General features: G+C 44.6%; 1 protein-coding gene across 1 annotated transcript in view; it reads left to right on the forward strand.

Annotated features, from left to right (window-relative positions):
• LOC126996021 (uncharacterized) overlaps window positions 1–16536 on the forward strand; it is a 137734-nt gene that overhangs the window by 59012 nt on the left and 62186 nt on the right. Inside the window, exon 2 of the mRNA XM_050856009.1 lies at window positions 14428–15448. Within this exon, the coding sequence (XP_050711966.1) occupies window positions 14767–15448 (682 nt within the window). The 5' untranslated portion in view covers window positions 14428–14766. The remainder of the gene's footprint in view (window positions 1–14427; window positions 15449–16536) is intronic.

Here is a 16536-nt window from a genome sequence, read left to right on the forward strand (position 1 = left end):
TAATACGGCTTGTTTAAGTGTTGATAATGAAGGCAGCACCGTGGAGATAGTTAATACGGCTTGTTTAAGAGTTGATAATGAAGGCAGCACCGTGGAGATAGTTAATACGGCTTGTTTAAGGGTTGATAATGAAGGCAGCACCGTGGAGATAGTTAATACGGCTTGTTTGAGGGTTGATAATGAAGGCAGCACCGTGGAGATAGTTAATACGGCTTGTTTGAGGGTTGATAATGAAGGCAGCACCGTGGAGATAGTTAATACGGCTTGTTTGAGGATTGATAATGAAGGCAGCACCGTGGGATAGTTAATACGGCTTTTTAAGGGTTGATAATGAAGGCAGCACCGTGGGATAGTTAATACGGCTTTTTAAGGGTTGATAATGAAGGCAGCACCGTGGAGATAGTTAATACGGCTTTTTGAGGGTTGATAATGAAGGCAGCACCGTGGAGATAGTTAATACGGCTTTTTGAGGGGTGGTGATGAAAGTAACTTAGTGGGAATAGTTAATACGACTTGTTTGATGGTTGATGTTAAATGCAGCACCTTGTTAATACGACGAAATTATATGAAGTAGCACGTAAGTTTTGCGAAAATTCCCCGAGTCATACTGGACGAAATGAAAAGTAAGAGTGTGTGATACAGGAATGCGGATGCTTCAACAGAGACAAAGTAACAGGAAGTATACAAACACGTCTTCAGAAGGACAAGGTGACAGGAAGACAGATACAGACGTGGCATTAGAGACACTGACACAGGTTTTACTAGATCGGTATTATAAGACACTTTCACTGCTCACATCAGTATTTCTAAAGGTCAAAGAGGGGGTCAATTGGATTCTAATGAGTGTTTCCTGAGGTTCACGGTACAGAAGAAGCGCCAAACTACGAAAGCCTTGTCAAATATGTGTACTTGGGCGACGAAGTGTTCAGTAATACCTCCCTTAATATCTGGCGGGCGTTATGCTGTTCCTCTCATCGCTGCTTGATCCCCTGCTTCGCTTCGTCACTCTTCCCGAACTGACATTGCACTTTAGACCTCAAATCCGAGTCATCCCTTGCACTTCTTTGACTAAGGTTTGCTCCTGTTATTTCTTTGGCATTCTTGGGTGTTTATTTTGCTGCAGGCTGATTAGATTTCGTTCCTCTTGCCTCCTGTTCTTTCTTGGGTGTTTATTTTGCTGCAGGCTGATTAGATTTCGTTCCTCTTGCTTCCTGTTCTTTCTTGGGTGTTTATTTTGCTGCAGGCTGATTAAAGTTCGTTCCTCTTGCTTCCTGTTCTTTCTTGGGTGTTTGTTTTGACGCAGGCTGATTTAAGTTCGTTACTGTTGCCTTTCAGTGTTTGTTTTGCTGCAGATTGATTAAATTTCGTTACCTACTGTTGCTTTCTTGGGTGTTTGTTTTGATGCAGGCAGCTTAAATTTCGTTACTGTTGCTTTCTTGGGTGTTTGTTTTGATGCAGGCAGCTTAAATTTCGTTACTGTTGCTTTCTTGGGTGTTTGTTTTGATGCAGGCAGCTCAAATTTCGTTACTGTTGCTCTCTTGTGCTTTCTTGGGTGTTTGTTTTGATGCAGGCAGCTTAAATTTCGTTACTGTTGCTCTCTTGTGCTTTCTTGGGTGTTTGTTTTGATGCAGGCAGCTTAAATTTCGTTACTGTTGCTCTCTTGTGCTTTCTTGGGTGTTTGTTTTGATGCAGGCAGCTTAAATTTCGTCACTGTTGCTTTCTTGTGCTTTCTTGGGTGTTTGTTTTGATGCAGGCAGCTCAAATTTCGTTACTGTTGCTTTCCCGTTCTACCTTCGGTGCTAGTTTTAGTGCTGGCTGATCAGATTTTGCTGTTGCTTTTTTCGTTCTTTCTTTGATGTTTGTTTTGACGCAGGCAGTGATTAGCGGGCTTTTTTCCCCCCCTCTGAGCTGCTACATTCACTATAAAAAAAAAGACTGATTAAATTTTGTTCCTGTTGCCCTGCGTGCATTCTTGGGTGTCTGTTTTGGTGTAGGGTGATTAAATTTCGCTTCTGTTGCTTTGTCGTGCGTTATATTGTGTGTTTGTTTTGACGCAGGGTGATTAAATTTCGCTCATGTTGCTTTGTCGTGCTTTCTTGGGTGTTTGTTTTGACGCAGGGTGATTTAATTTCGCTGCTGTTGCTTTCTTCGCGTTCGCTGCAGGCTGATTAGATTTCGTCCCAGTTGCTTTCTCTTGCCTTCTTTTGTGTTTGTTTTGCTGCAGGCTGAGTGAATATCATCCCTGTTGCTCCTCGTGTTTTCTTCTGTGTTGCTTTTGCTGCATGTCTGGTCTGACGCAGCTGGAAAGAGAACGCATGGCAGGTCTTGGTAACATGATTCTCCGAGGTGTGACGACCGGGTGGAGAGAGAGATACGGATGGTGTGAGGGTATGTGTCGGGGGTGCTGGGTTCTGTGATGAGTGCGTGGTAGGCTAGGAAAGAAAGGTCTGTGGTCTGGACTTCCTGTCGACTGTGGGGTGACGGGGAGCAACTGGCGGAAGTATAGGCGTTTCAAAAGTTATCGTCTCCATTATGAACGACATAGTTGAAAATGAGCGAAAACTAATGAGATTCACGCAGCTCACTCTGAACGGCTTCCCTCGTCTGTTTATTTTCACCCACCGACGAGCACCCACGAAGGTCATCCACGTGCTCTCCATTAACCGTCATCCACTTCTGCCATAGTGAGCACCGGTAGAGGGGGGACGGGGGGCGGGGCAGCGTGACCCATGCATAAAGATGATTTGCAGCCTCACTTCAAAATGATAATGATAATAATCCGTTCGTGACATTAACGAGCTTCGACTACCAGTGCTCTTCCTACTATAAACATGTACGTAATAAATAAAACTCGCGTGTTGAGCTTACTTTTTTTTTGTCGTGGAATGTTATGGCCCCTGCCCTGGCCGTGTCGTCGGCTTGGTGGGGAGGGAGTGTTAGGGGCGGAGCAACGGGGATCAGCACCTCCCTCGAGAGGCAGGGCGGGAAACGGCTGTCCCTCGCCTCGGCCTCGGTGTGGTGTAGGGGCTGGCAGGTGTGGTGGTGACAGGTTTTGGTGGGATGGGTGACTGGTTGGGTAGTGAGGTGAGGGAAGGATCGGGTTGGTGGTGAAGTGAGAGGCTGATCGGTAGGTGGTAAGGACGGGTTGTTGCTGTGGTGAGGTGGGCTGGCTGCTTGGTATGGTGATTGGTTGATTGGTTGATGGTGAGGCGGGTGGTTGACTGGTTGGAAGGTATTGATCGTTTTTGCATTACCTAATGCAGGAAGGTTGTTTCACTGGCGGACGTCGAGAAAAATAATCTTTCCTATATAGCTTCCTGTATCGCTTAGCTTGAATCGGCAGGCTATAATTTCCAATGTTCGGGTTGGTTTATAACTCAAAAGATCAAATCCTTCTTCCAATGGCTGTGCCCTCGGTGGTATTTTCGCAATGCGTCGCTTAACTCGACTGATACGATGTCCTTGTAATCAGTGGGCGAAAACTGCACTGCGTATTCTAGATGAGGTCATAACAACGAGCTATACAAAGATAACATTATTTCCGTCCGGAAATTTCAGCAGGGCAAGGATTAACAGAAATCTATAGCGACCTCTTTGTAAAAAAAAGTATGTGCAAAATGCAGTGAGATGTAGAAATCTTTTAAATTAGTTATAAAGGGAAAAGTCTCGCTACTTAAGAAAAGTGTTTGTGTTCGTCACGGAGTTGTGTTTACAAGGACGAGGAAGAAGACAAGAACTGTGACGAGAAAGGAGGAAGGGGACGAAAGCGAGCACGAGCAGGAGGAGGATGATAAGGACGTGAACAAAGAGGAGGACAGGGACGAGAACAAGGAGGAGGAGGTGTCGAGGAGAAGGACAGGGACGAGAACAAGGAGGCTCGGAGGTGTCGTGGAGAAGGACAGGAACGAGAACAAGGAGGAGGAGGAGGAGGAGAAGGACGAGAACGACAAAGAGGATGAGGCCCATGAAGGCGAGGTAATATTATCAGCAGTTGCATGCCATTGTGACGCCGCGTGATGCCGACCGTCACGAGTAATGGTTCGTGCGGCAGTGAAGTCTCGCCGTTACGAGCGTTACGAGCTGTAGTTGATGGCGGAAATAAATGCTGAACACGGAATATTGTAACTTTGCTGACTGGCTTTTGCGTGGGGCTGACTCCCTGCCAGGCTTGCCAACACACACACACACACACACACACACACACACACACAGAGAGAGAGAGAGAGAGAGAGAGAGAGAGAGAGAGAGAGAGAGAGAGAGAGAGAGAGAGAGAGAGAGAGAGAGAGAGAGAGAGAGACTTACTGTTGACCGGTTTTGATTGACTGCAAACAGGCAGTAATTTCGGTATGATTTTAAATGACGGGAAAATAAAGTTCTGATGATATTGAAATGTACACTTTAGTAAAATTTGCATAAAGATGAATTATTGATACTGCTTTTGATGACGCCGTTAACTTGAAATTCGTGTATGTATTCTAAATAAGGAGAAAACGAGTCATGAATAGTGTTATGAGGTAAATGTAAATGAAGGGGGATCAATATATCGTTTGTTTATGAATGGGAAGAAAATATTGCATCAGATGAAAATAAATAATGACTTGAATAGCTTTGAATATGTTTACTAGAGTTTGGTTTAATTACTTTAATTTTGTTTACTCGTGTTTCGGTTCATCAATAATAACTTTAAATTGGTTACTCATGTATTGTTTAATTAATAATAACTTCAAATTTAATTGATAATGACTACAAATTTGTTTATTCTTGTTTCGTTTAATTGATAATGACTACAAATTTGTTTATTCTTGTTTCGTTTAATTGATAATGACTACAAATTTGTTTATTCTTGTTTCGTTTAATTGATAATGACTACAAATTTGTTTACCCGTGTTTCGTTTAATTGATAATGACTACAAATTTGTTTATTCTTGTTTCGTTTAATTGATAATGACTACAAATTTGTTTATTCGTGTTTCGTTTAATTGATAATGACTACAAATTTGTTTACTCGTGTTTCGTTTAATTGATAATGACTACAAATTTGTTTACTCGTGTTTCGTTTAATTGATAATGACTACAAATTTGTTTACTCGTGTTTCGTTTAATTGATAATGACTACAAATTTGTTTACTCGTGTTTCGTTTAATTGATAATGACTTCAAATTTGTTTACTCGTGTTTCGTTTAATTGATAATGACTACAAATTTGTTTACTCGTGTTTCGTTTAATTGATAATGACTACAAATTTGTTTACTCGTGTTTCGTTTAATTAATAATGACTACAAATTTGTTTAATCGTGTTTCGTCCAATCAACAATAACGTATATTTTGTTTACTCGTGTTTCGATTAAGAAGTAAACACGTAACATTTGTGTACTCGCGTTTCGTTCAATCAATGTTAAGTTTAGATTTGTGTACTCGTGTATCGTTTACTAGAAATCCAGAACCAATCAAATATTCACACCCTGTAAAATAACCAGGCCTAATAAAATACCCAAACCCCATGAAATATTCAGCGCAAGATGGTCAATATCGAGGCTGGGTTGTCAGTACGCTTCTAACTAAGACCACCTGTACTTACACCTCACACTGGAACCGCTCGAGAGTAATCAGGCGAGGTGTGTGTGTGTGTGTGTGTGTGTGTGTGTGTGTGAGGAGGAGGAGTTACCTACTTTTAGCGCGAAAACACAAACTCGGCATGTAAGTTTGAAAATCGAATATGGAGTTTTCTTTGTAAACTTTCCATCTCCGTGAGTTACCTACTTCCAGCCCCCAAGGGAAGGACGCAGACTCAGCTTGCAAGTTTGAAAATCGAATATGGATTTATCTTTTTAAACTTCCCTCCTTCGAGCAAAGTGCGTGAGTGTATTTCTCCTTTTTCTGCTGAGGCGCCTCGTTCTGCTTTACTCCCTCCCTCCCGCCCTCTCCTCTCCTCGCCGTGAATCAATAGATAAAGCAGATAATGTAGACAGTTTCGTGTTTTCCAATAAAGGACGCAACAGACTGATAGCTTGTGTAGTGTTCATATGATTCAGTCACCTTAAACCTGCCTTCGTGTGTATCCTTGTAATAGATGTGTAATGTGTATTGCCCTGTCTCTGACGTGTCCTCGTTTGTATCCCTGAGCGTGTCTTATCATGCAAAAATATTACATCACCATTTTTTCCTCCTCCTCCCCCTCCTCCAGCCCTTGACACTTCATTTAACATCATTTCAACTAATCGCTGTAGTTGAGAAGAAGAGGGGAGACAGAGCAGCTAGTCGGGGGCAACGATAAATATTACAGGAAGATGAATATGCAGCAGTAACACATTCCCCACCGCCGCCCCATCACCGTCAGCCACCACCATTTAGAACTTCTGCACCGTCTGGTTAGTGGTACAGTGCTGTGTGCCCGTGTGCCCCTGTTCAGTGGTATTTAGTTCAACTCGCTGAGCTTACTCCTGAACCCTCCTGGAAGAACCATTACATTGAATATTTGAAGGTAAGCCATAGCCGTGTGATATGCAGATGGTAGTCACTGAAAGAAGGTAGTTGCTAAGGTAACCCCTGAACCCTCTCTGAAAGACCACTGCGCTGCACACAGAAAGGAAACCATGGCGCCGTGATATCATACAGATGGGAGTCACTGAACTTACGCCTGCACCCTCGTTGAAGGACCATCACGCGGCAAAAAGAACGTAAACCATGGCGCCGTGATATCATACAGATGGGAGTCACTGAACTTACGCCTGCACCCTCGTTGAAGGACCATCACGCGGCAGAAAGAACGTAAACCATGGCCCGTGATATTATGCAGATGGTGGTCATTGAGAGTCCTGCTGCAGGCGACTCGCAATTGATCCGTGACGCCACACACGCAAGTCTCCCCAATAAGCAGACTTTCAGCACAGGCCAAGGTCTCCCGCCACCCCCCGCCCCTCCGTAACCTCCCAGCATGAAAGTCTTCCGTATCCATATTGACAATTATCCGCCACGCGTCCAGTAAAGGAGCTTCACGGAGACTGGACGCGATGGGAACATAAATCATTCCCTCCCGTGAACAGCCGCGGGAGACATTAGCCATCGACTTCTCAAAGCTTTGTCAGGCCGAAGCAGGAAGTGAATGGCTCTGCCGGGGCGCCTGTCGTCATTTTTCACCTTGTGTCGTTCAAACGTCAGCGACAAACAAGTTCGTGGGTTCTGTCCTTACGACCAGCGGCGGCCATCTTGCATACCTGTTGAGACGGAGACGGAATTTTTTTCTTATATTAGACTTTGCTTCATGCAGAATAATGTAAATTGATATAGACCCAAGCAGTCTCCACGATGAACAGATATGGATGAGAAAAATAGGAAGATTAAAAAAATGACAAGAACAATACCTAATGAGTTAACAGATAGGTGGTGAGTTTTGGTTTAAACTTACCAATGTCAACAGGCGGGAGTCTCATTTGATAGTACATTCAACATTTCAATCAAATTGGGGATTAATGAACGAGAAAATTGTTTAACTGCGCAAGATTGGATGAAGAGCACGCTCGCTGAATAGTAACTACGGTGAATAGGTAGAAATTGATATGGTAATCTTATAATCAAATCATATTAATAAAAAGCGAAATCACCAACCATTCAGAACTAATAAAACTGACGGTGGGTTATGGTGGCCGCGGGCTTGGCGAGGGAACACATCCACAGCCAAGAGTCTCTGGACGTCTGCCGAGCGCCGATAGATCCTGGACGCATGCCCGACGATGATACTTCCGACCGTTTTAGCCTCCTGAGACAGCCGCGCTTCCGTTACTTGTTGTGATCTAACGACCCGAGTCACGTTACCCTTCTCCTCTGAATGACACGGTGTATACGACTCACCGGACATTAAGTCTTATAAGTGGAGAAAATATATGAATTCTTGTCTCCACACTTCTCTGTCTTACAACCACGATTGAATACATGTTAGCAGTCTGCATACTTGAAGGGAAAAGTGAAGAATTGTAGCTACCATGCCCTAAGTCCATATTTACCAAGTCAAGTCACTCTGCTTCAAAACTGCGACTGGTAACGCGTAGGGGGCGGTTTGGGGGCGGAGTAGCGTGATGACGTCACTTGAAGGTAAAAAAAAAAGAAAAAAAAGCGCCTGTTCAGGGGTGACTAAAGTTGCGGCCATGTGTGCACTTTGGATGTGCATGCTTGCCTTCTTCCACACCGCGTTCAGGCTAGCCACTGACGAAAAATTATGCCTTTTTATTGTGCTATTGCGTGACAGTAATTCCAATGCCTGCAAACGGCGGTGTGGGGTGTGAGGGAGGGCATATTGAAGTGATTGATTAAAATTAGTCCGCCTTTCCTCGTTTTCTCTAAATCCCTGCTTCTACATTCTCTAGTTTGGCTCCAAGCAGTGTCACGTATAAACCACGCCTCGGCCGTGTCTCCTCCCACAAACCTGCGTATGACTTGCCTTGGTATATATAGACTTAGACCATGCCGTTATCCCTCACGGAGCCTTCGTTATCTCACGTGGACATAAGAATAAGCGAACATAAAGAAAGCACGCGATCATGTTAATCTAAGGGTTATGGGGTTCATACACAGCGTTGGAGTGACTTCTTCCATTAGGGGTGCAGACCTCAGAACTACCTTCCTCGACTTTCATGTCGTCGGGCCGTATTTTCAGACGCTTTCGGCTCACAAGTATTTCCGAAGGTTACAAAGGAGAATTAGTTGAGTTATCTTGAGCGGTTTTGTTATTCATGGTGCAGAAGTCTTGTCAAACTATTGATAGGCTCGTAGAACTACCCACGGAAACACCCACAACCTGTATGAGAGCCATATTGAATCTTGGTGTGTGAGTCCTGATATGTTTGAGAATATGGACCTAATTAATCTTTGAAAAAAACTCGTTATAAGTGGTTGGTAGGCGTGTCGGTTTTGTACTCTACTCCGAACCAATTAGAGGTTATTGATTATTTGGGATTCCTCTTAACTTTTGGTATTTGTAAGTCATCTGCTACTGATGTTCGTGCCGTCTGGTTTCTCGTTTCTAATCTGCCCTTCCTGTTCTTAATTTTCTATTCCATTCGTGTCTGTATTCCAGTTTAGATCGAGTACCCTATTCCAATCTTTGCTGATAGTCCAGTCGTGTCAAAGTCAGGTATTGTTGCCCTTTTACAATTCATTTCAGTTCAATCCTTGCCACGGTGTATTTTGAACGTTCATGTCATCATTTGCTCGCGCTTTTAGTCACAATGAGGCTCATATTCAAACATAAGCTTCTTGAAAACAGATCGTCTTAGTCTTTCATCAGTATTCCAGCACTATTAGGTTACCTCAGCAAGTCTTCACAAAAGGAACAAGACGCTGTTTTTTACATTTATTGCGACTGGTATCGTGATCATATGTCACGGACGGAACCCACGACCACATTACCAGGCGACCTTTCCCCCGTCCACATATCCCGCGAGAATGAGCCGGTCCCTCGCGCATGAAATTAAACGTTCACCTTTTTTTTTTCTCTTCCTTGAGGGGCTGCGTGCCAGTCTGGTTGAGGAATCGTACCACCAGCGTCGTCGAGGTTGTTAGTCCGAGAAAGCGAATTAACTATGTAATCGTTAAGTTTATATTCATTATTCTCTGATTCACACCGGCACTTAGTCACATGCATAATGGAGGCGAAACTGTTGATCGATGGGAGGCGGCGGCAAGGCTTGAGGAACTGACCTTTGAAGTGTGAGACGCTGACGTGGGCTGAGACTCAAGTTTCCTCCAGAGATTCCCCGTACCTCTCCCCCCTTACCTCCCCCTTCTCTCTCTCTCTCTCTCTCTCTCTCTCTCTCTCTCTCGCTCTCTCTCTCTCATTGAAATTAATTAATACTGAAGTTATTAAAGTATTAGAATCCGAAACTCTGCTGAACGTTACAGAAAACCCGGCGCTGCGAGGTGCCGGCAGCCCTCCGTCAGCCTGCAGGACCCGGCGTTGACTGTTCAGAAATTAAAAGTTTGATAAACTAATGCTGACACGAGCACTTAATATCATACTTTTTGACGACGGTGATTCATAACAAGCAAGCAAGTAAGCAAGATGTACGAACTTAAATATAAAAAAAAAAGAACACATTTTGACACTAAGCTACGCAACGAGTCCAAAATTTGTCAGTCATGTAAGGCGTCAATATGAAGCAGATACTCATTGTGAAAGTAAAGTAAAGCGTTTCTGTAGGATTAATAATGCAAGCCACTCTGCGTATTTGCCTTGCCTGTGGAGAGACGAGCAGCCGTGATGAAACGGGTTGGAACCTTGGAAGAAGAATACGTGGAGGGGGCATGACGTCAGAGAAGTGAAGCCAGCTTGGCTCCGCCCCCTCCCCGCCGCGGCCCTCAATTCCACCCAAATCATTTCCCGACTGGCTGAACGCGCGACACCCACACACCTCAACATTTTGTCTCCATGCCGGTTTGCTCTGCCTTTGGTCGCAACCACAGAGGCAGGGATGGCAGCATAATATTTCCTCATTAAAAGATATAATGATTTTTTGTGGTGAACCATTACATAAAAGGCGAGAAAACTGGGCTAGAAAAAGAGCAACACAAAAGAATGCGAATGATTGCCTAGTAGTAATTTCAAGGAAATTATTTGTAATTTCTTGTCCAAGGCTTTTACACACAAGATTAAATTGCTGGAATGTAGAGGTCTTTGGGTGCTATCAGAAATGCTATGAGCACAAAGTTTTTTTCTTCAAAATATGTGAAATAAGTGCAGTTGGTAGGACCAAGTCGCCTTCACCCACATTCTCTCTCTCTCTCTCTCTCTCTCTCTCTCTCTCTCTCTCTCTCTCTCTCTCTCTCTCTATCTCTCTCTCTATATATATAAATATATATATATATATATATATATATAAATATATATATATATATATATATATCATTATTATTATTTCTCATTCTCTCATTATTATTCTCATTATTTCTCTTGCATTCTCATTCTCTCTCATTCTCATTATTATTTCCCTCATTTTCATTTCTCATTCTCATTCTCTCTCGTTCTCATTCTCATTTTCTCATTCTTTTTTCTCGCATTCTTATTCCTTCTCCCATTCTCATTTTCTCTCATTCTCATTCTCTCTCATTCTCACTCATTCTCTCTCTCATTCTCATTCTCTCATTCATAGCCTCTCATTTTCATTCTCAGTCCTATTCTCATTATCGTTCTCCTTCATTTTTATTCTCATTATCATATTCTCATTCCTCTCTCTCTCTCTCTCTCTCTCTCTCTCTCTCTCTCTCTCTTTTACAGAAGTTATATCTTCTATTATTTATTCCACTCTTGTAATTCTCTTTTTTCATCTCTGGTGATCAAGCCATCTCCGCCACTCCACAGTCATTTCTCTCCCTTAAAACATGTAACCAACCCCTCTCAGTAATTGGTGCCTGAACTGTATGATGCATTTTAATATACCTCTAACAATGACATGCATGATTGTGTAACACGGTTGGTTGACGTCGAGTCAAATATAGACTATTATTTGCGTATGTTTTAAGTTTTCTCCTCCCTGCCCCAATACTTCCTACTGTTTACTCGTAGTGAGTTTTTATCAAATCTGAGACGCTCTACATAAAAGGCTGTATACATGCTTCTACATTAAAAGTAAGACCATGGTCAATATATAATGAACATTATACAGAGGATGTGTGAGGGATCAAGGCGTTTGTGGAACATTTCTTCTCAGCTTCTACGTAATAAAGACAAGGAAATGCTGGTGTTTTTTCTATTAAAACCTGTACATACATCCTTAGTGCATATACCGCAGCACCTAAATAACTAAAAACATATGACATTAGGAAGAAATAAGGCAGACAAGTTAATTTACGCCCCTACCCCCCTTGCTTCATCTCACGGTGAAGAGCGACCCGCTGTGGGCCACTCCATGTACTATTCATCCAAGGTTGGAACGAGCCGTGACTCAACCGCTGAACAGTAGCACAAAAAGCCTTGCCTCAGGGCACGTATCCGGACAAGGCAGTGACATTATTCTTAGAAAACATTATGCCTATTGTCCACTTGTTTGTATAACAATATCGTCGATGTGAAGGATAATTGAATGGCGAGTTGTGCGCGTCAGAGATTGGGATCAAATTGATGGGAAACTTCGAGCGTCATTGGCAGTAACATCGGCGAAAGAAGTGGCGTCAGCGAGCTGCTCAGTGAGGTCACTCATCCTTCAATCAATACTGAACGGATCTTATACAATTTTGATAAAACAGCAAAAGAGACATTCACGCCACTTATCCAAACAAAAGAAGTGAAATGCAAGCAGTGATGAATTAGAGTTCGCTAATTATTTGTTTTAATCCTATTAATTTTTTTTTTTTTTTTTTTTTTTTTTTTTTTTTTTTTTCTGTGGAGTAGAGAACTCAGGCTATCGAATTATTTAGAAGTTAGCCTTTTAACACTTACAATCCGGGCGGGTCTGACGGTCGCTGTGCACGTCGGACGGGGATTTTTGCTCAAATTGGTGTTTCCACTTTTTTTTTTTTTTTTTTTCTCCACAAGGATATACAAGGGCTACGCAATGATATAAGGAGACTACAAAAGGCCATACGGCCTACACAGATCATCTTCATAAGAAGGTTGCTCACCAAATTCTCTTCCCACCCATAAATGCATCTCCGTTTCAAGATTTCAGTTGTGTCTGCCTCAACTACGCTACATTCACACACCACTCCGTTCGTTTACCAGTTTTTGCGTATTTCCCGAACTTGAATTTTTCCAACTTGTCGCACCTCACGTCGTTACGGAACCTCGACGCAAGTACCGATAGTGGCTCACTTAAGAGCCCAAACCGACCCTGTGGAGTCCTATATCTCAGGTGTTGATCTGAGACTTGGCGCGAGTACAGTATTTCCACTAGAAACTGGCTGGTGGGGTAGTGGCGGCTGCGGGTCAGCCCCGCCCCGCACTTTGCCACACACTCTCAACACCTCTAGCTTCCTCTAATATGTCAGCTATTACTACCTTTAAATGAATTTAATTAAATAATTGGATAATCCAGTAAGGTCATATAGTGTTAAGATTGTTTCGTTTGTAGGATAATAACAAAGATTTTGTATAAATACCACGACACTTGACATCGTTGTATTGCGGGTGTTGCCAGACAGCCAGCGTGCCTCATCAAAACCGTTTTACATTCAAACGCTCACTATAGCCTTATGAAACCCTATTAAAATGGATATGATGTGCTCCTATTCAATACTTTCACCATTTTAAGGTATTCTTACCCATTCATTTTCATATGAGATAACTGATCTTTCGAGCTAACGCCGTTGTTGGCAACCTTACGTTCCCCACTACCCGTGGTGGCTGGAACCCCAGCTATGTTGAAAACTCGTCACTTAAGTAGAGACTTAAGTCAAACGCCTCATTTCTTTATAAGTATGGGCCCTGATCCATATATATCGATGATTATTATGATTGTAATAATTATATTACCGGTACTTCATTATATGTGGGTGTGGGTGCTTGCGTGCTCGCGGGCGTGGGTGTGTGTGTGTGTGTGTGTGTGTGTGTGTGTTGGGGGGGGAGGCTGAGGGGTGACTGTCTGCTGTCTTTGCGGTGACCACGTCGAGTAGGGCCGAAGGAGCTGCGGACCCCAAAAAATAATCCCACACAGGGAGGCGCCAACGAGACCCGCCGCGAACCCCTGCAGCTCGGGTCAAGGTTGTCAGGCTGAGGGCAGCAGGTGGCTGAGCAGCTGTGCGCCAGATAACGAAGTCTCTTGGATACACCGAGGAAAATACGCAGAATAACTATACCTAGAAACTATTGAAGTGCTTCAAAATTGATCTTACGATTTTTTTTTTCCATTAATTTTCTGTAATGTTAGATTTCTATTTTCTAGGGGCGTGATGGATGAAGTGTCCACCCTCCGCCATGTAGCGCACCACTGTAGCACGAATTTAACTTTTATTTTTAGGGAGGTTGAGTATAAAGGCAAACCATCTCATGTGATCTAAAGCTTAGGTCTCTCTCTCTCTCTCTCTCTCTCTCTCTCTCTCTCTCTCTCTCTCTCTCTCTCTCTCTCTCTCTCTCTCTCTCTCTCTCTCTCTCTCTCTCTCTCTCTCTCTCTCTCTCTATATATATATATATCGTGGACCTTGGGTCTTCTCGTTATTCTTGCCGGAGGTATGCAGAGCAGCCTCATCAAAAAGGAAAATACGGTGTTGCACCAAAACTGTGATGCTCCTGTCCAAAACTGCCTTTGATGAGATTGGCAAAGTTTGGCTTGTTTACAGGACAGCCTGGCCGCTGCAGGGAGACTTGTTTAGAAGATCGCATGGTTCCTGCAGGTGGCCAGAGTTTAGAGCAGGCACAGAGGACCCAGCTGTTGAATAACTGATAATGTAAGGATTCTTGTTTATTGGTGAAGCCTCACGTGTGTGTTTTACCGTTTATTGCAGAGACGGCGGCGGCGAGCATCGTGACGGAAGGACGGCGTCAATTTGATGTGTAGCGCTGGGCCGCAGGGCTGAGGCAGCGGCGCTGGGAGCTGGTGGAAGATGCTCTGTGAACTTCGCGGCCAGGATGTGTCACGCTCCTCCTGCAAGGTTCCCGGAGTGCAGCGGCGGCCATTGAGCAGCGGCAACGACGGACGGAGTGCAGCGACACCAGGCAGGAAGCGACGCGGCACCGGTAGGAGTGGGTGCATCTGTGTGCCGCCAAGTGCGTTGTGTTTGCAAGGAGTGACGCTACGACCAACGCTCGGGGCTGGCGGGCACTAGTGGGTGTGGCGCCAAACGATGAAGCCAGCCATGGGGGAGTTGATTGCGCCACCACTTGTCAAGAGGGAGGATGGGGCCCCAGGCGGCCACCCTGAGGCAGAGAACGTCCCGCCGCCAGGAACCCAGACGCTGACCAATGGTGACGACACCGCCGCTGCCGGTAGGCTGGGCATGTCTCCGCTCAAGTTATCCGCAGCCAACGAAGGGCGCCCCGCCGCCTCGCCCAACAAGGCCCCCCCCAGCGAGGGGCGCCTCACCGCCTCGCCCAATAAAGTCCCCGCCAGTGAGGGGTGCCCCGCTGCTTCGCCCCACAAGGTCCCCGCCTTTGAGGGGCGCCCGTCCGCCTTTCCTCACAAGGGCCCCGCCCCCTCGCCCTACAAAGCCTCTCCCTGCAAGAGGCGCCCCGCCACGTCGCCCCCCAAGGACCTCGCCTCGTCCTTCGTCGCCGACGGTGCCGTGCGTCGGCCGGTGCTCATCTTGCACCGCCTCAACGGTCGCAATCTGCAACGCAAGAGTGACCTTCTCGAGATGGGCCTCAGCGAGGCCTGCGCCTTAAGGATCCGGAAGGAGTTGGCGCGCGCCAGGAGGAACTGTCGACGACGGTACATGCGCAGGATGACGTCGTACATGAATAAGCAACGACGCGCCGCGGAGGACAAGGCCGCTGCCGAGAAGGGTGTGGAGGACGGCGCCACGACAGGTGAGTCCTAACTTGGGTTTGCTGCGAGAACGCTGTCTGTGCCGCTTATTGATTTGAGGAGTGTCTGGGTTTGCTGGATGTTCGCTCCTCTGTCTTTCGCTGTGAACCTTTGTCCTCGCTCTTCAGCAGAATTGATACTTTTCTTCCTGTTGCAATATTTTGTTTCTGATTCTGTTCCTTCTAGGACGCCTTTGCTTCGCTGTTCCGTCAGTGGTCGTTGTCTCGTTGCATTGCTTCACTTTGTCTGGCGGAATGCTCTTTCTCGTTCCTTCTTTAGCTTTCATCTTCATTTTATTCAATTGTCTGCTTTCTATACTTGCCTAACTCATTTCCCTTACTGTTTTCATGTCCAGCAGATCACTCCAATCGTGTTAAGTCTAATAATGAGAAGTGGCTGAGTGCTTGCATAATTAATTTATATAGACTTGATTAGAACGACTTTCACATACTTTGATTTATTACCTGTTGATCATTGCAACCTAGAGTATCATATCTTGATTTATATACATGGCATGTTCGTTGAATTCAAAAGCAAGCGTCGTCATGCATGCGCGAGATTAGTGACCAATGAATATCACAATGACATCAAAGGAGATTTCTTACAAATAAGAATGTATTGTGCGGCTTTTCTGTACATTCCCGGCGTGGAGGGTGGGAGAGCCTCTACCATGTGAGGGGGTGAATCCACAGAATAGGAGAGTTTGGCAACCTTGATCATAGGCGCCATATTGTTTTCGAAAGAGCCGCGCGAAATTCAAATTGATGCCGATACAATATATATATATATATATTTTTGTATGCGTGTGTGTGCGTGCTCTAGGTATGGTCAGGATCTCAAAGAAGTACCTAGAGTGCCCACACACATACACACACACACACACACAAAAAAAAAAAAAAAAAAAACTTATCAGAATCAATTTGAATTTCGCGCGGCTTTTGGGAACAATATGACGCCCGTGATCAAGGTGGCCAAAGTCTCCTATTCCTTGGCTCTGAGTGAAGCTATGGTACTATTTTTTTTAGGGGGGGGTGAGGTTACTACTCGGGTTAGGCTACAGTATAAGGTCGTGTTTGTTTAGTTAGGGGTC

The sequence above is a fragment of the Eriocheir sinensis genome, chromosome 9, assembly GCF_024679095.1.
Source record: "Eriocheir sinensis breed Jianghai 21 chromosome 9, ASM2467909v1, whole genome shotgun sequence".
In the NCBI taxonomy this organism is placed as follows: Eukaryota; Metazoa; Arthropoda; class Malacostraca; order Decapoda; family Varunidae; genus Eriocheir; species Eriocheir sinensis.